At 45.3% G+C, this 24036-nt stretch overlaps 1 protein-coding gene across 2 annotated transcripts; it reads left to right on the forward strand.

Annotated features, from left to right (window-relative positions):
* The first annotated feature begins 1749 nt into the window (after positions 1-1749).
* LOC144215497 (transducin-like enhancer protein 3-B) lies at positions 1750-23502 on the forward strand. Of its 2 annotated transcripts, none has more exons than XM_077744472.1 (21): positions 1750-2165; positions 2513-2650; positions 3541-3641; positions 3793-3856; positions 5230-5274; positions 10288-10350; positions 11606-11680; positions 14805-15009; positions 15397-15404; positions 18374-18496; positions 18576-18626; positions 18697-18849; positions 19314-19446; positions 19535-19710; positions 20080-20153; positions 20362-20611; positions 21077-21324; positions 21424-21571; positions 21812-21962; positions 22059-22135; positions 23061-23502. In XM_077744472.1, the coding sequence occupies exons 2-21, from the start codon at positions 2627-2629 to the stop codon at positions 23166-23168; spliced, it is 2277 nt and encodes a 758-aa protein (XP_077600598.1). In that variant the 5' UTR covers positions 1750-2165; positions 2513-2626; the 3' UTR covers positions 23169-23502. The 2 variants fall into 2 exon arrangements, with proteins under 2 accessions (XP_077600598.1, XP_077600597.1); XM_077744471.1 differs by having other exon boundaries at positions 1755-2165; positions 11606-11710.
* Positions 23503-24036: the final 534 nt, after the last annotated feature.

The following is a 24036-nucleotide window of genomic DNA, read 5'->3' on the forward strand; positions in this document are numbered from 1 at the left end:
TGCCAACAGGCTCCTACAAAACCTGTGTGAAACATGGCATGCTTTCACACTTCAGGCCTAGTAGAACTTCCCCAGACGAAAGAAATGCAACAGCTATTATTTGACGGCAAAAATGTCTTTAATTGATTTTTATTTAGGCAACTGCTCAAATTATTAAGTTGTGAATTATTGAACATTGTTTGTTAGTGCAGTGTTTGTTACAGTTCATTGTAGCAATAACAGATGCTTTTAGCTTCCAGGATAAATATTGAACAAAGCAGATTAGCTTTGTCATTACAAAAAAATTCAAAAAATGTGTTTATCGTTCAGCCCGACCAAGATAGTAAAAAATATATTTCAAAACTATGAAAGATCACCTTTCACATTCAATAGAAGTAAACAAAAGCACTGACACCGTGAAATATAGCAACATTGATTTGATTTTTTTTTACATAAGATTATTTCTATGTGTTGCTGTACTTCCACATTTTATTTAGCTCCCAGATTTGTTTATTTATTTATAAATGAAAAAAACAGCAAACTGTGTGGGCACAAAAAAAATCAAAAGAAATGTGTATGTTTAAAGTCACCACTTTTCAAGATGCCCGAAGGCACAAGCAAAAACTACAATGAGAACTGAGTGTATCAGGCAGAGGCACTAGGTGAGCGATTTGGAAGACAGCCATGTTAAAATACAAACACCCTTCCGCCATGATATTGCGCCACATGTGCAAATAGGCTAGCTCTGTTAGCATTGAACATTTTCGCCACTTTGGCCGTGTGGAGGGAAAACTACAGGTTGTAATGCTACAACTGCTTCCTTTTCCCCTTTTGTTTAACATTGGCTCTCATTACCACGTGGTGGTAACAGATTGTTTGAACAGGAGAGAAAAGCCATTCGAAGCTAATTAAGCAGCTATTGCAGCCTCTATTCGCAGGCAGAGGACCGAGGAGCACAGGCATTTGTCAGCGCTTGACCCCGCGTGGTATTGATTGACATCGCAACCGCGTGACTGACAGGCCCCGCCGGCGCTGGCCAATTGGGAGCCGCCGAGTAAGTGCGCCGAGTCGCCATTGGACGAGGCGTCTTAAAGCCACAGAGGCGTCCCCACGTGGGGCCCTAGCTGAAGCTTCAAAACAAGGCGTCGGAGCTCAGACATGGCTGATGTTAATATCAGACAAAGGCAATCGGCTGTCCTCTACGCTGCGTCTCTGCCGGCACCCTAAATTAGCGCAAGGGCGTCCGGAATGTGTCGGAGGAACCATCACGATGTATATATTATATATAGAACAAGTCAAGGCTGCGATGCTTTAATTTGATCGAGGATCGATTGGTCATTAACGTGTCCTTCACGGTGTTGTGGAGAACGACGGCAGGGAGTAAAAAGCGCCTGATTTGAGGGTTTTGCTTCACATATGTGGCTGGAAAGCGTGTCACGTTGCATCAACGTCTCGCGCACAAACAAGTTCATTTGGTTTCGACGGGGGACGCGTCGAATTAAAAAAAAAAAAACAAGAAAAAAACGAGGCGAGTACGCCTCCCACCCCTTTCCCTTCGGTGTTGGTCTCACCCGAGAAAAAAACTTTGATTTGGGTGGCAAACTAGCGCGCTAATGAGGGCGCGCAATACGGGTTGTTGTTGTGCGTGCGTGCGTGCGAGTGAAGCGGTCGGGGGCGGGGCCAACGCTTCCGCGTGGTGTCGTCATCCGTTTCCCTTCGCCACCCCACGTGGGGTTGCCGTCCTCTGATAGGCAGACGTGGCCCTCGTCCCGGCGAGTAATCCGATTGGACGGATAGGCGCTTTCACGGTAGTTCAGCCCCGCTGCCTGTGTGTGGCAACCGGGCTAAACTGGACAACTGAGGGGGAAACGAGATGGTGGAGAGCACCATGTTACGCTTTTAAAGAATCTTCTGTGTTTTTTGTTCCGGACGCGAAAGGAGACGGTTTATTTTCCACGATCTTTTCGGGGATTACGGCGGCCAAATTCCTGGGAGGTTCGGGTTTGAGGATCGTCGAGGAGAAAAGTAGTTTTTGTTCCGAGCGAAGACCGCATCGCCGCCTGCTTTTGCCCACTGCTTCGCCGGTGTGGCAGCGGTGCGCTCCGGCGACAGGATGCTCCGCCACGATCTCCTCCGGAGGGATTAAACGAGGGGATTCTAGCCTGCTTTCTCATCCTCGGTGACGGGTACGTGTTCGAATGATCGGCGGGTAGCATTTTCTCGGCTTTTGGGGGAACCATTTGAACCGTCAACCCGCGCCATCATTCATACAACACCTGCGTAAAAAGTGGCTATAGTACTCCTTTTCCCTCGTTGTTTGGATCTATTTTTATGGCGAGAATGTGTTGTTTTGCGTGTGTGCGCGTGTGCGAGTTTGTTTCTACCGCGATCGAATAAGGTCACCCTCGACGCGCCGCTGTTTCTTTGGCTTCCACTTACTGATTGCATTATTCTCACAGGGATTATTAGTTGCAAACAAAAGTGCATTTGATTGTGCCCGGGGTGATTAAACCGCGTCGTTCTCCCAACACAGGCTATTATTCACCACCTTTCTCCCCTTCACCGACAACAAGCCCCTCGGCTGCCTGCTCTTTTCAACCATTTTGCCAAAAGGACCTGCTGAAATAAACAAAGGGTTCATTTCAAGATGTATCCACAAGGCCGACATCCGGTAAGAAGCGCTTCCTCTTTTGTGGTATTGCATTTTTGACATAATTTGTTGGCGCTACCAACATGGTTCCTGCTGGGCTTAGTTGACCCCTCCCCCCTTTTACCCCCATCCACAACTACACCCCCCACCTAACCCCTTAACCCCCCCACAAACCTTTGTACCTTATCGAGTGTCCAAAAGATTCTATTTCAAGGATACATTGCAGTTTACGTGCCAAATGGATGCTTTGCTAACTGATTGGGTGATTGCAATGGCTTATTTACATGTTTTAACTAAAAAAAAATCAATCAGGATGCTGCAGCTCATTCAGAAGGCTGTTGCCAGAGTGTTTATAAATACGAGGAAACTGGTGCACATTATACCGGTCCTGAAACCATTACACTGGCTTCCTGTGAGTCAAAGGATAGACTATAAAATCCTACTGCTGGTCTACATAACACTTCATGGCCTTGGACTGAAATAGAGGCTTGATTTGCTTGACCCCTACAAAGCCTCTAGACCCCGTCATCTGGAACCCATTTGTGTTATTGTTTTTATATTTTGTTCAAATTGTTTTGGTTTTTAACTGGGTCTTGATGATTTTAACGAAAATCATTTGCCCTTCTATTTATGTTTCTATTCATTGTCTTTCTGGTTTTCAAGTAACCAAAAGCACTTTGAATTACCTTGTCTTGCACAAATAAATTTGCATCACCTTTCCTCATGTGCTGGCTTGCAATTCACTTGTGAAACTAATGTTGACATGGTTCATGGTATTCAATTTTTGACTACCATTGACGCCTTTTTCAAATAGATTGGACATCAAGCACCGTTAAATTGTAGACTTTTGGACAGATGCGTGCACAAAGTAGCGTCCAAATTTGAAGACGTTTGTTGTCCTCCTATTTCAGGCTCCTCACCAGCCAGGCCAGCCTGGCTTCAAATTCACCGTAGCGGAGTCATGTGACCGAATTAAAGATGAATTCCAGTTCCTTCAAGCCCAATATCACAGGTACATGTTCATTCTTCAAACACATTGTCAGGTGAAGGCTAATATATTGTTGCGCACAATGGAAATGCCCTGTAATTTTCTGCCAAGTGGCTAGGTGAGTTATATGCAAGTGACAGAATGCCTGAAATTGCCCCCTTCCCTCCTATTTTAGTCTTAAGGTGGAGTACGACAAGCTGGCCAATGAAAAAACGGAGATGCAGCGTCACTACGTCATGGTAAGATAACGTTGCTTCGGGAAGTAATCGTAGTCCCAAATTGCACGCCTTGTTGAACAGCTCGTTTGGGCGGAGTGAGAGGGAATCTATTGTGATCACCTGCGTGGTTGTTAGGGCGGCTCGAGTGTTACGTACGGGTCTGTCAAGTCCCCCGGGAAGATTCAATGTAGCCTTAGGTGCTTAGGAAAGGGGGTCGGGAGGGGTTCTCCCTGACTGACAGACAGGCGGCGGTCGGCTGGGGATCCATTAAAGCGCACCCCTGATCTCCAAGGGTCGACGGCGGCGGCGCCCCCGTGTGTGCTGATCTGATTATTCTCCTAGGAGACTTGCAGCTCGCACATGAAATGAGCTGCGGCGTGTGGGAAAATGCGCCCAAGCAAAATGGAGGTTGTGCTTTTGGCACAAAGTCCCAGCGCGGGTTTAGAAATCATTGCTAGGTCCGACTGCGATGCGGGACTACACTTGCCGTGTGAGCCAATTCGAGACCCTGTCGGTAAACGCGTAAGGAAAGAAGGACTTCCAGTGACCGCATGCTAGCTGAAGCCAAATGTTCTTTATTTTTTCTTTTATTTATTTATTTATTTATTTATTTATGGGGAAAACAACATGTCGGAGCGACAGGGAGGAGGTTAGGTAAACACATGAGGATGTACGGCGTGTCAGCTTACACTGCAGAGGCTCTGATCTCAGACAGAATGGCTCTCTTGTTTGAAACTCCTTTTTCTTCAACGCTAATGGACTGAATAATGCATTTGCTTCATCAAAATAGACACTGACTGGCAGCCATCTCGGCCCCAGCTGCCACCTGTGGCCTGCTGGGATTCACACAAACACACTGACCTGGCTAGAAATAACACAAGTGTTGAGCAAACACTTTAGGCTGGGTAAATAGACATGTGAGGATCAAAACAGTGGACACTTTATGTGCTGTGCCATCACTGGAATAACTGTCCATTTATTGGTTATTTGTCATACTTGGGTCTGTTTCTGCTTCACATCGTAATCCGCCAAGAACTCAATTGAGCCACAGCAGACCAATTTGAAATGTAGTTGCGCTCATTTCAGATTGTGATCTTATGCATCCTCAAACACAAGGACAGGACTTGCTCATTTTGTTTGGAATGTTTAACTCGTTGACCCTCTGTGAACTGGTAGTGAAAACTAATCAACAATTCCTCGAAAAAGGGGACAAAAAATGCAAACCACACACCAGTTAGGCCTTTGGTGGTTGTAGTCGTGATGTCAGCAGTGAACTTCGATAGAAGTCAGATGTGGCTGCGTTTGCATGACAGTGACTCAAATATTTGAAAAAGGCCTGAATAATTGGGACTTTATAACTCAAATGAATGACACAATGTTTTCTTTCCTTTCAGTACTATGAGATGTCTTACGGACTCAACATTGAAATGCACAAACAGGTACGTGCCTTCTTGCTAATTATAAAAATAGTTGGGGGTTTTACTTCATCAGGTATGATGAAGCATATCCTACAAAGGTTTCTCCTTGGGAACATCCATCATCAGCTATATAAGTTTTGACACACTTTAACTCCTTTCAAAGTGAGCCTAAAAGTTTCCCTCTCAAGTCTTGGCAGGGTTTTAAGACAATTGTCTCTTAAGATGGAAATCCTCGATTTATCTCAGCCCGTTGATTTGATTTAAGTAGACTTTGGCTTGCTCGACCTTTGACTTCCTGATTAAAGAGAGCGTATTAACGATCAGGGTCAGGGATGGTCAGTAATTACTGAAAGGGGGTTGGTGGGGGAGCAAAAGTCCTTTTGTCAGCGGTTGTGTTACTATCATTATCCAAAGATAGTGTCTGACATTAACTCACAGATTAGCAGAAAATATTCTTTGAAGTCATTTCCGTCAAGCAGACCACTCATGTTTGCATAACTATTGTCAAAGGATTCGGTAGGAACTGTTGACTCCTTTACAGCCTTTTACGACGGTAGACGTCCAATCCATCTTGACTGGGAGGGGCTGCGCCCGCTTGAACAAAGTGATTGGATGTCCATTGTTGTCAAAAGCAGCAAATGGACCCAAGTTGGGGCTAGAATTATGTTACAGTGTTTATCGAGCTGACGCAGCTATCATCCCCAGTGGAAATCCAAGTCCAACCTGTGTTATGGTTGCCCAACTGCATTAAACACAAGCCTTAAATCCTTCGATCCCCCGCCGCGGTTGTCCCTTCCCCCGCCATTGCCCGCTCGGCTAATGACAGCGCCGGAGGCGCATGGTGATCCATCAGAGTCTGGGCCGTGTGTCACACTGCCACATGTCTGTCAGAGCTGGGGCCACTCTGATAGCTTCTGTCAGGCACTTATCACCGAGCAGAGGGCCGGCGAGGGGGATGGGCGCATGGAGACAAGTGGGAGAATAGTGACTATTGGGGGAAGGGGCGACAACCCCCAGCTTTGTGTAAACAGGTTAATCGACTGATCCATTTTAGCCGCTGACTTTTTTTTTATTATCAGGAACCTCAGAAGAGCTGCTGGAAGTGCTTGAATAATTCATTAGTGGGGCCCTAACCTGCTATACGCCATGTTTGTGAGCAAACATTGCGCCCCCCCTTCCATGAAGCTCACCCAGCTTCTGTCGAAGCTAGGGAAGGGGAAGGGGAGTGGGGGTTGGGGGATAGATGGCAAGCGGTTAACAGGCGAGGCTGGGATGGATTATTGGATGCACCCAAACATATTACTTTCCTGCAAGCAGAATTTACTCCACAGTTGAGGAAATCCATTCCGCTAACCGTGACTTAGTTCCTCACGGCGCAACTTAATTCGCGTTTGGCCATGTGTGCGCCGGCCCCGACGGACTGGGGCGCCGCTGCTATTTGATCCCCCTCCACAGCGTGTATGACGGCACCGTATGCGCTACGTCTGCTGGTAATCACCATCATCTGGTGCTTATTACCTTGGTCCGATTGGGCTGTTACCTGTAGCCGTCTCTCAGCAATGAGAACCGCTGCCGTGGGATTTGTGTGCAATGTCCAAATGGCAGCATGGGTCAGCCAGAGGACTCGTGAGTTCATAGAAAATAGACGTGCAAATGGGCGACATCTTAACTACTGATTTGCTGCCAATGACGTTTAATAGATGGCCAGGCCGTTTGAACTGTGAGTGTAGATGGCTTGTTGAAATTGATTTGGTGTCTGTCCCATCAATGGCAGCCAATGACCTTAAAATAAGGGGAATACTGAACTTGTATGTTTAAATGTCCCATCTGGGTAAGGAAAAATGGCTGCAAATGTGGGAAAAAAACAGTTGTACTATTTTTCTGCCCATTGTCCATTATTTGTGCACATAGTACAGGTTTTAACCTACACATGACTGACGGCTGTTCTAAAGGAGCATTTTGAGACCAAGTCTGGTCTTGGTCTCAAAAACACATTCTGGGAGTTTTGGCCTTTTCTTGCTCGTTGGGGAAGATTCATCATTTTCAGAGTAGACCTGCACTTCCAACTTCATTAATGTGATTTTAAAGGGAAATACTAAAAAGAAACAAAGACATTCCCTTTTTTATGTTACTAACTTCACCTATAAATGACTACACCCTTAATGACTTACAAAACATTTTTTTAATTGAATTTCATGGTCTTGTTCTGGGTTCGGCTGGCCTTAACAGCAAGTTCTGGCTTGGGGCAATCCTCGGTCCCGAATAGTTGTGTCCTGAACACGACGCTAGTTTTCAGGAATAGCACGAGCAGTGTTTCACTTGTTTGACTGTTTGGTCTGTGCTCGAAGGTATCGTTTTGGAGCCCAACTGAAAAATTACCATTTTACTAAAAATGTGTGATTTCTCTGGCAATATGGCTGACATTTGAATCTAACAGGTCCAGTGTTTGTTTGCAAACAGATGACGTGACCAAAGGGTTTACCCCTTTGTTATTTAATCCTAGTCCTAGTTCCTGGACTCCATTTTTTCCTGGTTTGATGGCTTATGGCAAACACCTCACTGCATGCCACTGACAAGCAGCCCGAGAGTGCTCTTAAAGTGGTGCTACACAAGTCCGAGTAGCTGTAATTGTGTAGCAGCAGCGTAAAGCTGGCCTCTCAAGGGCAGAGCTGTCATCTACTGAAAGCGACAGTAAGCACCCGTTTTTATCTGCCGGCAGAACAACAACAGGAAAAAAAACCCTCCTGTCTCTGCACTGGATCTTTCTTTTTTTTTCTCCAAGCAGTTGAGTGGAGTTGACACCTTCCCTGTTTATTTGCATCTTTGTACACGGTTGTGTGTTTGTGAGTGTGTGCCGGCAGTTGCTGGAGGCCCGGTGGACGAGCCACCTCCTGACCTCTCCCAGCCAGCTGTCACGGTGACGCTAAGCTACAGAGGAAAGGACCGTGCGCTCAAGGCCTTCTCGCAAATCCTGTCAAATGTTCGGCCGCTATTGACATGGCTTATCTCCACAAACATGGATTACACGGGCGAGGTTGCTTTTCAGCCATTTCTGAAGGTCCTTCTTGAGCTGTGTCCAGTGTACGCTTTCGAGTGCCTTAATACTGGTGCTCATAAAATCCTTTATCTAACTGTCTTCATTGCTTGGTGATCGGTTTTTATTATTTTATAGGGGTCAATGTGTCTCTTTTATGAAGAAAATAATCGACAGTGTTGTCTTAAGGGCTATTGCTTTCTGTGCAATGGACACCGCTGTATAATTCAATCTGTTACGCCATAGTGTGGTTTGGAATGGCTCACATTTTTTCTGCCACGTGTTTGTCACGGTGGTTATGGCAATTGCTGAGTCAATTATATGTAAATATAGTGGGACATCATGCTTGGCAGCAATTCATAGTGATAAATATGTTCAGTATTTGAGAACTGACTACTTTGTCTGATATTTTCTCATAGATGGCTATTTTCATTTGGACTTGTTTTTCTTTTTTTATCAATCAACTAGAGGTGATTATTTTTGTAATGCCTGTCAATTGATAGATACTTTTTTTAAAACATTTTTTTGCTTTCCTACTTGATCCATATCCCTTGTGTTTAGCCTGGCTTCTACTGTCGCGTGCTGCTTTACAATGCTGCAAAATTTGATTGCATTTGCGAAGCAGAATGACAAATAGAATTGAGTAAAGACAAATATCCTCCAAAAACACATTGTGTAACAAGATAAGGCATGGTGAAAAGACCCCCAAAGCCTGGTGTTTCCATCTGGCTCTCCTTGCTAAGTGGCTATCCATGTTGGAGCTTGGGTCACCAGGTCTCGTTCTGTTACACATTACTCTCCAATCTCTCTGGCGCTGCTCAGAGGTAATTCGTCAGGCTGCCAAAACAGCCTGGCATTTTTGCCATGTGTCATAAATAAGCCGGCGGTGTGCGAAGTACACTCTGTGTGTGTTTTTGCGTGTGCACTGCTCCAAATGAAAAATCGGAGCAAATCCCTGTGATGTGTTTGTGTTCCGCAGTGGCCCTGGGATGAACTGCAGCTCATAAATTCCGTAGATGATGTAGCTTTGGCACTGTTATTTTTCTGCTCCCAGGGCAGAGTTTGAACCTGAACACTCTCATCTTCCATCCCTGGAAGAAAAGTGCAGGCAGAGCAAGCCAGCTGTGCAGTGTTTTTACAAGGGGGAGGGAGTCAATCACACGCCCTCTGTACACCTCCTCCTCTTCGTCTTTATTTTTTATTTTTTTAAATTCCGACATTCATTTGCAGCCATTCATGTGATCGACAGGCCGAAAATTCAATTTAATGACCTGCCTCCGAGCACGTAATATGATTTTAAAGCCTGTTACGGTCAAGGAGAGGTTCCATTTGCATAATGATCCCGGCAAGATTGGGCTGCAGCCGTTGCCATGGCACTTGGCAGACAGGCAGAAGAATGGAGGCCGGCCCCTGTGGATGGATGGGGGGTGGTGGGGGGGGGGGGGTATGGCTTCCATTCTCAGAAGGTGCTGGCAATTGGTTTGCTGTGACAAACTGTCCAAAAAAAAAACTGAGTAATGGTATTGATAGGTTTGGCCGCACGTTCCCCTGGAGGTCACACTACGCCGTGTGGTTTTTACGTCATCCATGCAAACGTCACCACGTGTAAGTAAAGCATTGCGTTTGCCTGATAGGCCCCCACTTCTCGGGGTGCGGTTGTGCGGTTTAATACAGAGGTTAAGTGCAGGACGGCGCACTCTCCGACGAGGGGAAGCAGGGCAAAGCCAGAGAGGATCCTCTCGATCCGGCAGCACTCTGCCGCCTCATATCCGTTTAGCATGGAGTGCACTCTCAGCACAGCTGTGCTCCATCCCCCCGGGCTCGCCTAATGTTTTAAATCTTTCAAATGTCAATATCACGCTGTTTAGAGGATGTTGAGTCAAGCAGTTCTGATTGCCGCAGTAATTGACTTAATCGGTGTAAACATTAAAGGCGGGGTTATGTGAAGCCACTGTCTTTTTAATATTTTAACGTCTCATTTCGTCTCTGTTGTCTTTTAGACGGAGATTGCCAAACGACTCAACGCTATTTTAGCGCAAATTATGCCTTTCCTGTCACAAGAGGTAAGTGTTGAATGGAGAGCTCAAACGCCATCGCTTTACACTTTTACCATCAAATCACTTGATGCCTTAATTGTGCCACTTCACAATAAATACACAGTGCGACCTCTAAAATTTCAACACGGGATTGCTATCCAACCTTAAGTTGCTTTAGATTTAGAAGCTATTTGGGATGATAGAAAAAAAAATGGGCCATTCTAAAAACGTGATAAAACTTCATCATCATGAAGACTTTAATTTTACAGGTTCTGTTTTCAAGTATCATAACATAATTAAAAGCTACACATAGATGAATTGGTTAACGACTGATCGTGAATACGCAGGTTTTATTTGCAATGATGTCTAACTGATTTTGACTGACGGGGTTGGCAGAATTTTGGCATCATGTATTGTCACTGTATTATTGAATTGTCTAAGATTTAGTCCAGAAATGCAAGAAACAAATATCACAGTACTACACTCATTGTCTTTCAACACCTGATGAGTCAACTCACTCACTTGGCATGGTTTGCTAACAGGAGGGATGGCTTTGCTTACTCAGAAAGACAAGAAACACAAACGCCCTCAAAGACATTAAAAAACATCTGTTTTAGTTTTACTTGCGGAGGCGGCACATACCATCAAGTCTCTTAATTACACACTACACACTCAATTTGTGTAGCAGACCCTTTGCCAAACACAAATTTCAGTCCGTTTCTTCCACACATTACGAAGCGTGTGTTCTTCTCCTCTGAACAAACATTTTGCTGTTCAAGCTTGTCTATGTCCTGTTTTGAAACTAGAAAGCCAGCAGACTTTAAGTGCACCCCATAAATATAATCTTGTGATGTATATGCGAGTGAGTAAGGTTCTTATCTAAATCCACATAAGCAAAGTACAACAGATCACTGACGCTGTGCTTCTGTCTTTCCATGCCATTGATGCTAATAAACCAACTATATTTGAACTGGTAGGGTTGGCAGTGAACCATCGTGGTTCATTGCCATTAACAGTGATACTATATGTCCAAGCTATTTTGACTGGTGTGGCAGGGATGGCAGTAACGTCCACTTACCTCAAAGCTATTACTTATAAATGATGAGTTGAAGGAATATATAATTGTACATCCATTTTTAAAACGAAACCTTTCCCTAAATATTACATGCAAACATAACGCGCTTTAACGTTAAATACACCCGAAATGTGCTTAATAAATAATCGACTTTGTGGGCAAATGAGGGTCCTAACGTGGCTGTGCTTTTGTCTCTCCCCCACCCAGCACCAACAGCAGGTTGCTCAGGCAGTGGAGCGGGCAAAGCAGGTCACTATGACTGAGCTGAATGCCATCATCGGGGTACGTGGACTTCCCAATCTGCCTCTCACCGTGTGTACCCCCTTTTTATTCTTTTTGATTATTTTTTTACCTTGGTTGTGCCTGTGCCTATACATACTGTTGAATGTGTTTCATATATTCTCCATTGATGACTAGAGCATCAAGTGCTTTGACATTTTTATATTCTTTAGAATACTTTCAAGATTTGTACGCGACAAGTAGAGCGCTGAACTCTTGCGTTGCTCCCCGCTTTGCTTTTTGCGCCATCTTTCCTGCCTTGTTGTGTGTTTATAAATGAGAGGCTGAGAGCTCTCGAGAATCCTCCTCACAGGCTTTTGTATTGCCGTAATTGGTTAAGGTTTTAACGAGGAGCCTCATCCCTCACTGCTGACCTGGACAGCCGGGGGAATTGAAAGGCTGAGGGTGAGCGAAACGCTGCCAGGCAAAAGCTGAGGCAGCGCCGACAGCAATTGGCCATCACGCCTCTGCGCTGCACTCGTTGTTCATCAGCGCCTTTTTAAAAACACCATCTGTTCCTCATTGACCAGCACCCCTCCCAGCCTAGCGGTGATTGGTTTCACCCTCACGCTATCAGTGATCGACTCGACTTTCAGAGTCTTTAGCAGAGGCTGGCCTGATTTGATGATTGGAGTCACAAATGGGAATTCACTTGATGCCCTCCCTCATGGGGACTTTTGGTTCCGGGGTGATTTTGGCCATAGAATATTTCAGGGTAGGTGTCTTGGACTATGGATTTTTTTCCTCCTCTCTCCTGGGGGAATGAACCGAATGTTTTATTGCACTTTACCAAATGCTCTTTGGTGTAGATGGTACAAGACTGATCCTCAGATATGGTGGCTTCAACTGCTTGTTTAAACCTTAAAAAAGCATTTTTTCCACGTATTTTTTGGCAGGGCCAACTAGAGTGGCTGCAGTAAACAAACTGTAGTTCTTAATCTTCCATTGGGCGACTACTAACGTTTCATTAAAATCAGTTTGAGCTGGAAAGATGAAGTCGAGGCCTCCAGGCAGCAAATTTGTCCGTTTTCAGTTCTTGTAGGATTTTAGTTTAGATACATTGCGGTCATACCACCATGTATTATTTCTTGTATGCTGAACTGTGCTTTAGCGTACGTCTTTGTTTGGCACCTAACCTATTTTACGAAATAGTCAGGCCCTCGTCCCATTTTCACTTTGCTCTCACGGCGCAGGAGTTGGTGATGTAGCTACTGTATGTTTTACGAACACCTTCCCATTAGTTATTCATTGAGAAGAAGCTCTGCAAGGCACGCCAAAATCCTCATGCATATTGTAAAGCAAGGTGGGGTGAAAGAGCGTGCCAGGCAGCCTACAGGAGATGGCTGCATGCCTTATTGATGGGGCTGAGGGCCATTAATAGGATGCAACTAGGGCAGCCGCATGTGTTGAGATGATTGCTCTTGCTTCCAGTCGGAGTCACTAATAGGCCAAATAGAGAGGGAGCCCAGATTTACTTTTCTAGCAGTGAATGTCTTTTTAAGTTATGTCAGATCTGTTACTTTTTCTGCGCTCACTATAGTAGTTCAACGGATTTGCTATCAATAAGACTGCAAAGTTACTTAGCTATTCACAAAGCGTGTGGCTTGAAGGTTAGTCAAATATTCAAATGAAAGGTATCTTGGTATATTAAAAAGACCTTTTGACGACGATAGATCCACTTAGTCTCTGTGTGACTTGTAGAAAATGATCGCATAGATGTCAATGTCAGTGACATACATTGACGGCACTTCCAATTGGGAAAATTTGACCGCTATCGCCGTCAATGCCAGGCTAGAAAAAAATGGAGCAGTAGCTCTTTATCATGCGAGATTAAATTTGAGAAAACAGAGGAGTCTCCTTTATTTATTATTGTCTTCATTTATGGTCCTCTAATGAGGGCTCTTGCTGATCAACCATGCATATTAGCCATCGGTGGCTCATTAAACACAATGAGCAAGGATGGCGCTCCCCTGCCGACGACCCTTAATTTCCCTCATGGACGCGATATTACAGCACGCCTGCTGTCCTTACCTTTCTCCGGAATATAGTTTGTAATTACCTTGACTTATGCCTCGCAGAGCAAAATGCAAGGTTGCGAGGTAACGTCAGGGCAGCCATTTTCCAAAATCAGGCCTCTCTATTTCCAGTGCGGGAATGAGCCGACGATGGAAAATCAACCGTTGTTACAAACATAGGCAAAGTTGCCCACTGATTGAAGCCCTTCTTGTAAAATTGGAGACTTCCGTCACAACAACGTTTGAATTATTCAGCCGCCTCGCAGACAGGGTAATAAATTGCCAATGTTTTTATTGGTGTCTCAGCTAAGTATTATTTAACCTTGCTTTAAACTGCTTACTTCCATGCTAAGGGGCTTTTAACTCCCATCCATTTCCCTGCGCCTTTCAAATATTGATGGTGGATGTGGGAGGGTTGAGTGAGTGCCAGTGTGGGACCCCCCCGGCTGCCACAGCAGCCCCCCCAGACGCAAACTCCAAGCACTTCAAGTGAGACGACCGCAGTGCCAGCTCTTGGCACTCGGCGTTCCTTCAGTCTTTTTAGGTTTGTCCCTGCAAATGATTTATGTTCTGCTAATCCGCTAACATGACTATGACAGTAGTAGAAAGGTTAGCCGGGCTTGGCTTTTTGAAAGCCTTCTGAAATCAGGCAGTTGTTTAGCCAATAGGCTGACAAATTCCCCTACATCCTCATATATTGCTTAAGAGGATTGCTCACTGATGGCACAGAGGAGCATTAAGTGCTGTGTTGCTGCAATGCACTATTTTACCTGAAGTGAAATGTTTACTCTCCATTAAGTGCAGGTCGACTCAAAGTGGCTCTTTGTCGTTGCTGTTTCTTTTCACTCGGGCTGCTCACGCTGTGCAATCAAGCGTCACCGACTTGGAGTTTCTCGCATTAGCTTGGCGGGAGGGGGGGCAACAAACGTCATTATTACTTGTGGACTGCAAAGTCTGCCGAGTCCGGAAATAGCCTCGAACGGGGTCGCGTGTCGGTCCCGACAGTAATAGAATGTGTCAATGTGTTAATATCGTCAACAGATAAGGCTTCTTTGTGTTCTCTCGTCTTTTCCCTCTGACCCACTTGTATGTTTGTTGTGTTGTACTTGTAGCAGCAGCAGCTCCAGGCGCAGCACCTCTCCCACGCCGCTCACGGGCCTCCCATCCAGTTGCCCCCGCACCCCTCTGGCCTGCAACCTCCCGGCCTCCCTCCCGTGGCGGGTTCGGGATCGGGTCTGCTGGCGCTGGGAGCCCTGGGCAGCCAGGCCCACCTTCCCGTAAAAGATGAGAAGAACCACCACGATCTAGAACACAGAGGTGAGGACCGATTAGCAACGGATGAACGTGTACGTTAATGTTGTTGAGACAGCTGCGTAGATGTTAAACAAGGATGAAACATCCCGTGGCGCGGTGCTCCTCTGCCGCTGTAGAGCAGCAGTCTCAAGGCCCTTCGGTGATGAGCACATCCTGTCTGTTCACATTCTGTCGGGGTAATGAGCTGATACATTCCCAGCCCATGACTGCATAAGCTTTTCAACAGCTTTATTTGCCTGATAAGTGAAGCCTGGTGCCCTCAAGTTGAATCGCAAGCCTTGTGCCAGGGGGGCATCTGTTATATGCTAACTGACTTCTTTTTTCCTCTTTGTTACGCTGGACGTTGTCGCCGACTTCATCGTGGCCGCCATGGTGATGCTTGCCCCACAGAGAGCACGGTGAGTGTGAAAGTACACTGTAAAAAAAGATAGGAACTTCCTATTATACTGTAAAAAAAAAAAGAAAATATATATATTTTCTAACCTATTTTTTTTAAGGAGATATTGCCCAAAATGTTCAGTTGTCTTAAGAAATGTGTGCTTTTCATCATTGCTAACATGTTTTATAAAGTTAATATCGTGAACTTGATTAGATAGGCATTAGCCAGAGTCTTTTGCTCAAATGAGTGTGTTCCGCTGGCACCATGCGGTCTGGGATTAAATCCCCATTTGGTGCAAATTAATATAAACAAAGAAAATGAAGTTTATTCAATGGTACAGTGGTAGAATGCTTTGCATTTCTGCCTCACAGTTCTGTGATCATGTGTGAGTCTGGAGTCTTGGGGTTTGCATGTTCATCCCGTGCCTGTGTGGGTTTTCACTGGGGACCCCCACAAAAAGTCATGCAGGGTAGGCTAAATGAACACTCCAAGTTGACTGTAATTGTGGCTGTTTGCATGATTGGATATTTTCTCTATTTGTGGCCTGTGATCAGTTGACAGTGTAACAGTGTAACAATTACTTTTTCTTATTCTCTCGCAATGTGGAGTGTTGTAGTTAGGTATACATGAATTTTACCATAAGTTACCAAGCATAATTCCGTTTTGTGCTTTTATCAGGAACAAAACAAATCATAATATTTATTGTTAAGAAGCTCAAATCTGAGAATTTAGCCACCTTTTACCTAAACAATAGTGATTCAAAATAGTTTTCCAACTCATCAAAGAATTATAAAGAGGTTGTAACAGTAGGATGGTTGTTGATCTGTTGACCTACTTTTACCATTGGAAGTGGTAATATGTTAATGTTACTGTATAGTCAATGTATAAAAAAAACAGAGTCTGGATCATCTGTCAGTGGCATCCATGAGTATTTTTGTATAGTTAATGTGATAGTGAGTGGGTGTGAGGAAACAACAACGAATGGCAATGAAAACGTTCTCGCGGGAAGTAAAAGACTAATTATTCCTATCAAAAGGATGAGAATGTAACTATAATGTGCGTAAATCCAAGAGGGAGATGACTAGTAGCACAGAGAAGAGATTAGAAGCCACGTAATTTCATCACAATTATTGAATGACGTGGACATCCCTGTCTTAAAGGATTTATTTGATCCCTTCTACCGTTTCCCTTGTTTACCAACTCATTCCCTCTCCAGCTTGGCATGTGATGAATATTTAGAGGCACAAATAGGAAAGTGTTTTGATTTCCTCATCCCCAAAGCCGTGCAAGCGGACCTCGCCGAGCGTTTAATTTGAATGGCCATGATCGCTGATGGTTTGTGATGGGCGTGTGAGATTGGATTTCTGTAGGCCCGCTCGACTCAATGGGTTCAGTCATGTCTGAAGAAATGGAAGTCCCGAGGCGATTAGCAGCCCCCTATTTTTTTTGTTTCCTCGCCCCCGTCCCAGGTCATCTGATAGCCGAGTGGTGACTTTGGTTAATGAGTCACGCTAAGCATCCCTTTTTAAAGGTCAGTCATTATACAGACAGTGGCCCGTTGCCCAGGCTGCCAGTCTGTCGGCCATTGTTCACTTCTTCAGCCTGCTGCTGACTTGTCCACATTATAGCTTTGTTCCACGCGGGCAATTGGGAGGAGGGGTTCTTGGAACCGGGCCCACTTCATCCCATTCAGTTGGAACTCGGAGCCCGCCGTCTGCATTGGCGAATCTCGATGGGTGGGTCAGGGCCCCCCTTGTTAACGAACTGGCCCCAGGCTAGCATACTGTAGCGTTCATAACTGTACTGTAATTGGTACATGAACTGATAAGCAACATTAAATATAACACCATAAACCAAAGTATGTGCTGTGTGGCACGTGTTTGTGATTGTCACCATTATTGGCTGCCATCCCTCCCAGTTTAAATGGACTGAACGTTTTATCGGTATCCATGTCAGCTATTGAGATAAAGGTCACACACAACACCTAATCTAGATGATGGGCTGCACAAATCATGACAATATGTTTTGATGACATTGACAAGAAAGCTGGGCACATTTTATTTACCATTAAATCACTAGTAGGGATCAAATGGTTCTTCTCATGTTGAGTGGCCACTTACAAAAAAAAGGCTTTTATTGTCATTCTGGATTTCCAATTCATTAAGATTCTTTCTGCTGGAACGCACATAATAACGGTGTTGTCTATTTACGTCTTTTTCATAGTTTTCTACTGGCTAGTCTATTCCAACAGTGTAATGATATCTTGAAATTATAGCTTTTAGGTTTGATGTTCCACCCCATGATTTGAATTGTCCTTACGTGACCAACCCCCCCTCCCATCCCATGTGAAAAATTTCTCGATGCACCACTGGACGGACGTCTATGTTTGTGTGGGCGTGCAATCTCAGCAAAGAGCGCCGGCCTGTCCCACGGTGCCGTGCCCACTGGCAACATATAGCTGGCCTTTCTTTCTCAAAGCCCAAGCTGACACGGCGCCTGAGCACGGTGCAGCAATCAATGGCGGCGACATCCTACATTCTCTCCTCCCCTCGCTCTCTCACGCTTGGCCTGAGCAAGCGCAGAGAAAAGGACCTCTGTTCAGCCGCGACACTCTGCTCATGTCCCCGTGAGGTCGTTTGTTGTCCAGCTATGAGAGGGAGGGAACGCGGCTTGGAAAACAAGCCATCCTCCTTTCAGCCCAGATAATGGACCATTCTGTTCCGTGGCCAGAGACATCCTTGTGTAGATGTGTGTGTGTGTTTGTGTGTTATGTGTGAGAGCGAGATTGGACTTGGCTGGTGTCAGGGTACACTTTGGTGCTGGCTCACAGCTGCATTTTAAGAGTGCGGCGTCCGTAATTGCGCGAATGAGACGCTTTTAGTGTTTGCCTTGGCACAGGGCGTTCCCTGTGAGCAACTTGTAACGGATGAATGATTCGCTGCTAGATGAAAAGCTAATAAAGGCTTTGTTTCCCTTTTCTCCTCTCAGAATAACTCAATATCACCATCGGAAAGCTTACGCACAGCCAGCGAGAAGCACCGCAGCTCATCTGACTATAGTTTGGACTCCAAAAAGCGCAAAGTGGAGGAGAAGGACAGCATGAGTAGATATGTATGTACTTGCGAGTCAAAGATTTTTTGGGAAAGTCGGGCCTGCGTGCACTCATAGTTTTTGTTGGCTTTCGTCACAGGACAGCGATGGGGAGAAAAGCGACGATTTGGTGGTGGACGTCTCAAATGAGGTGAGGCGTCAAGCTACGAATGGCCACGTTTCAGTGATTTGAGCATTGCTAATCATCGACTTTTCTTTAGGACCCGGCCACACCCCGAGCCAGCCCCGCCCACTCGCCGCCCGAGAACGGCATCGATAAGCCCCGCCCCCCCAAGAAGGACACGCCCAACAGCCCCGCGTCGGTGGCGTCCTCTGGAAGCACCCCGTCCTCCAAAGCCAAGGAGCTCAGTCATGTAAGTTGCTTCCAACTAGGCCAGAAAGGGGTTTAAAAGAGCGAGCATGGGGATATGTACAAATATATCTGGGGCGTTTTGGCAGCGGATTAGGGAATAGCTGTCTGTGCTTTAAGTGCATGACTAAATGTCAGGGATAATATTGTCCCGAATCGGGATCGGGCAGGTCCTCGCTGTTAATAGCTCAATGTATTTAACCATTCCAGGATTTTTTTTTTTCTTCCCTCCCTCCCTCCCTCTGCCTCCCTGAAAGATTAAAGCCAAAGCAGTAAAAGGATCAAAAGTGCCTATCCCCATTGTGGTTGTAATAGGTTTTAGAATAAATAGCAGTTTATGGCTCGGCAGGACTGTACGCGTTGTCAGAATTAGAGCGGATTAAGTTTGGTTTACTCTCAAATCGTCAGTCTGAATGTTGCCCAGCTACCCAGATTGTGAACACTCTGGCTCTGTTGGTCCCTCGACAGAATGACAAATCCTCCACGCCTGGCCTCAAGTCCAACACCCCCACCCCGCGCAATGATGCCCCCACTCCTGGCACCAGCTCCACTCCTGGGCTCAGACCCATCCTGGGCAAGCCACCAGGCATGGAGGCGCTCGGTCGGTAACGTTTTTTTTCCTCTTGGAGACGTTGTCATGTCTTCCCCGTCCGTCCCACCCTAACGCCACGCTCTGCCTTTGTCTACAGCAGCACCAGCCTTGCGTACACCGTTGTCCATCGCCGGCTCCTACCCCACACCTTTTGCCATGATGGGCCATCACGAAATGAATGGAGGCCTGACGAGTCCCGGTGTGTACGCCGGTCTGCACATTTCACCTCAGATGAGCGCCGCAGCCGCCGCAGCCTATGGACGCTCCCCCATGGTACTTTTCTGTACTGAATTTTCAGTCTAACAACATGCAGTGGCTTAGAATGTCTTGAGTGCAAATTTTCATCTGTTATGCCTTCCAAATTGTGGATGTTTTAGTTGTGCATTTTTCTTGGGACATTGGATAATTTTACTAATCTGGAATGCAGTTTATTGAAATTTCAGTTAAAATGTCTAAATACTGTAGCTGTGTGATTTCACCAGACGTTTAGATATGTAGAAGCATTGAGCATGTTTTTGCATGAATGTTAACTCAATCCCAGGAATAGCTGAACTTTTTTTGAAAGATCATTTCTTATTTTCCTGAGCGCTTAATATTAATGTGTCGCTGGATGTAATGAGTAGCCATGTGGATGTCTTTCAGGGGTTTGATCCTCACACCCACATGCGAGCCCCAGGCCTTCAAGCAAGTCTTACGTCCATCTCAGGAGGCAAACCGTGAGTATTACACAATGATTCTTGACTCCATCCGCCACCGCTCCTCTACAACTCGACAACAATAAACAGTTGCTAATTAATTTGACAATTGTTTAGTTGTTGATTCACCACCACTTAATCATGTCAGACTTGGAATCCATAACTATGGCAATACGTATAACAACCTAAATGTAAAATATCTGTAATGTCCCCCACCTTCCCCCTCCAGCGCTTATTCCTTCCACGTGAGCGCCGATGGCCAGATGCAGCCCGTCCCGTTCCCACCCGATGCTCTGATCGGCCCGGGAATTCCACGCCACGCCCGTCAAATCAACACCTTGAGTCACGGCGAGGTGGTGTGTGCCGTAACCATTAGCAACCCCACACGCCACGTCTACACGGGCGGCAAAGGCTGCGTCAAAATCTGGGATATCAGCCAACCCGGCAGCAAGAGTCCCGTGTCCCAACTGGACTGTCTGGTGAGGAGTGCCGCCGCTGAATCACCGCTCACTCATCACGCGTTGGGCTTTCACAACCGACTAGTTGTTTTGACAGCAACTGACAGGTGCTGAACAAATACTCGTTGCCATTCTAAAAAGGCGCCTTTTTGTTCCGCTCCAAGGCCATTCCAAAAAGCACACGCATAGCGCTCGCTGACAGCTTCACTACAACACAAATGAGGCAGCTTTTTTCATTCAATAACCAAATGCCCTCCAGACCCCAGAAGCAACCGATAACTATTAAATGACATTTTGCAAAGGGGATAAACACACAAAGGAGACGAGAGTGTCAAAATCTGTGGAAAGGACTCGTATTGATTGGTTAGGGCAGCAGGATTTTCACTCTCCCGCCGACCTCTTTTTAAATGTAGTGAAGCAAGCCCCAGACGCGCATTGATTGTTTTTATTTTATTGTATTTTTTTTCTTTGTCATTTGCGCCACAGAACAGGGATAACTACATCCGCTCCTGTAAACTGCTGCCCGATGGCCGCACATTGATCGTGGGAGGCGAGGCCAGCACGCTGACCATATGGGATCTGGCCTCTCAGACGCCACGTATCAAAGCTGAGCTCACCTCCTCTGCGCCGGCGTGCTACGCCTTGGCCATCAGCCCCGACGCCAAAGTCTGCTTCTCCTGCTGCAGTGACGGCAATATTGCAGTGTGGGATCTCCACAATCAGACTCTTGTCAGGTAAGACAAAATCACCAATGGCCGCTTTTTGACGAGTGTGTTTTTCTTTCTATAGTTGGAGTCCGTCATGTTTGGCCGCCTTTTATTTTTTGCTTGCAGACAGTTTCAAGGTCACACAGATGGCGCCAGCTGCATTGACATATCCCACGACGGCACTAAGTTGTGGACAGGCGGCTTAGACAACACAGTCCGCTCCTGGGATCTGAGAGAGGGACGACAGCTGCAGCAGCACGACTTCACTTCGCAGGTACGACAAGCAAGGGAAGGTCAACCAATGACAGCCGTGCAATCTTTTGCCGTTTCGACATCGGAAAAATTATTGTTGCCATGTACCACATGCTCCAAATGAAAAAGCTCTGCAGTTATTAGTTAAGGCCAAGCAAACATGTTTTTTTTGTAAGTCTTTTTTATAATCTTGCTCAGTGCAAAACTTCATTCTTAAAATGAATCTGTTCCCAATCCTATCATTTCTGGTACGTATTCCCAGATTTTCTCACTGGGCTACTGCCCGACCGGCGAATGGCTAGCCGTGGGCATGGAAAGCAGCAACGTGGAGGTGCTGCACCACTCCAAACCAGACAAGTATCAGCTGCACCTGCACGAGAGCTGTGTACTCTCCCTCAAGTTCGCCTACTGTGGTAAGAACAGATGCAAAAAGCAGGAGAGAGCTTCACCTAGGCTCTTGCTAGCTTTATAGTCATGTGGTTGATCTCCTTTTTTTTCACCCCTCGCAGGGAAATGGTTTGTTAGCACTGGGAAAGACAACCTGCTGAACGCTTGGAGGACTCCCTACGGCGCCAGTATATTCCAGGTATATTGATCGATATTTTCAAAAGCAGGCACATGTTTGGGTTGGGAGGAAGGGCACCGTGACCGCCGTCTGTCTGGGCTGTCTTATCAGTGAAAGCTGAGTTATCGACTTGACAAATAAGAGGTGAACTGGGTCGCTTAACTATGGCTACAATCTAATATGACACTCAATATTTCACTCGATTCCTCCTCCTCATTTTACTTGCCTTAGCCCTTCATAGGGTAAGTGACTATTTTTGAATAGTATGATAAAGTCGACCCTATAAAGAGCTGGCTTCCACATATGTGGATGTTACATCTTGGCTCATATAAGCTACAAAATTAGTATTTGATAAACAAGTGTGGCAAGAGAGGAGATACAGACACATTTTTTAAAGAATATGTCACCATTGTACTTTTTATGTTAATGAATGTTTTTATATTTTTAAGGAGACATAATATTAGATATATTTATTAACTGTTTCTCATATTTAGGGGATATTTGGTAGCTTTCATACGCAAAAATGTCAGTAATCTTTGTTTTTAAGTTAAATAATGTTTTTGAGGTATTGCAAAATTCTTTTTCTGACCTGATTACTGCAATAGTGAATCAACTTTTCTTTTTTGATATTGCAAACATACTAGTCATTCCCTATTAGTTCATTGCCTCTGCCAAGTTCATAAATAACAACAGAAAATATACACTTTAGTTATGGCCACCAATAATGCTTGAAAGTTGAGTTAAAAAAAGAATAGGGTTTAATTCATCGCCTGTTAATGACAATGATAAGCATCCAATTCATTTAAACGGGGAGGACTGGCTGCAAATGTTCAAATGTAGTCAAAATGAACTGGACATGGAGTGCCATTAATGGCAATCAGCCAGTGTGTTTTAAATGATTGCCTTTCAAAGTGTTAAGTGTGATTTATTTCCCTTTTTTTGACAGTCCAAGGAATCTTCGTCGGTCCTGAGCTGCGACATCTCCACGGATGACAAGTACATTGTGACGGGTTCTGGTGACAAGAAGGCCACAGTGTATGAAGTCATCTATTAGGAACAGAGCGCTTTGAGTGGGATTAACGCAGCCTTCCTCCGTGGACACCCCCTCCCCTCCCCTTCACAGACAGCATGGATGTTGCCGTGATTGGCTGCGAGGTTTGGCAGGGCCAGACTGAGGTGGATGGGTTTTTTTTTTACATTTTTGGCGGGCGGGGGAGCCCCCAGGATGTTTTGACCTTCAGCTCTGCACTCATCCAACTAACACTTGTAAAGTCAGAGCAGTTCCCAAAGGCACTAAGAAGAAAATACGTTTTTTTTTGCTGTTTTTTTATGTTTGTTTCTTGGATATTTTTCCCTTTTTAATGTGGAAATAAAGTTCCATGACACAACTAGAAGCGGTGCTTCGCTCTGGAGTTTCTCATTGGAGGTCCTGTGAAAAGTGTACATAATGGAGTTTAAAAAAAGGCCTTTTAATAGATTTATATTTTGGTGTCTAATAACGCTTGTGATGGTTCTTTCTTGTTCTGTGATTTTCTGTCCCCTGTGGGAATGAAAATTAGATTAGGACTTTGTAAGAAGATATTCTATTTCCTTCCCCCATTCGCCGCTTTTTTTTTCACCACAATGGTTTTGCGCTGGATGACCTTTACAGAAATCTAATTTGGATTTTTTTTCTTCACCCCCTCTCCCTGAAAAACAAACCTTTCGCCCCCATTGGAATTTGATTTAACACAGATGGTTGACCCGTGGATTTTAGCAGTGGATGATTTTCAAAATTCTTTGTCTGACTGGAAGGGATAAATAGCAGACTGCTACTTTTTTTGCTCAGACTCTGGAGGGGAAAAACAGCTTGATGAAGAAGACCTCTCTGTGGACTCTGGCTGCTTTCAATAGCATTAAAATGGATTACTATCTACTGAAGG

This window comes from Stigmatopora nigra, chromosome 22, assembly GCF_051989575.1.
Source record: "Stigmatopora nigra isolate UIUO_SnigA chromosome 22, RoL_Snig_1.1, whole genome shotgun sequence".
Taxonomy (NCBI): Eukaryota; Metazoa; Chordata; class Actinopteri; order Syngnathiformes; family Syngnathidae; genus Stigmatopora; species Stigmatopora nigra.

Coding starts and splice junctions, on each gene's coding strand:
- LOC144215497 (XM_077744471.1), top strand. CDS start 2,627: ATGTATCCACAAGGCCGACATCCG. Junction 20,612..21,076: donor TGTCCCAACTGGACTGTCTG/GTGAGGAGTGCC, acceptor TTTGCGCCACAG/AACAGGGATAACTACATCCG. Junction 21,963..22,058: donor CCTCAAGTTCGCCTACTGTG/GTAAGAACAGAT, acceptor CACCCCTCGCAG/GGAAATGGTTTGTTAGCACT.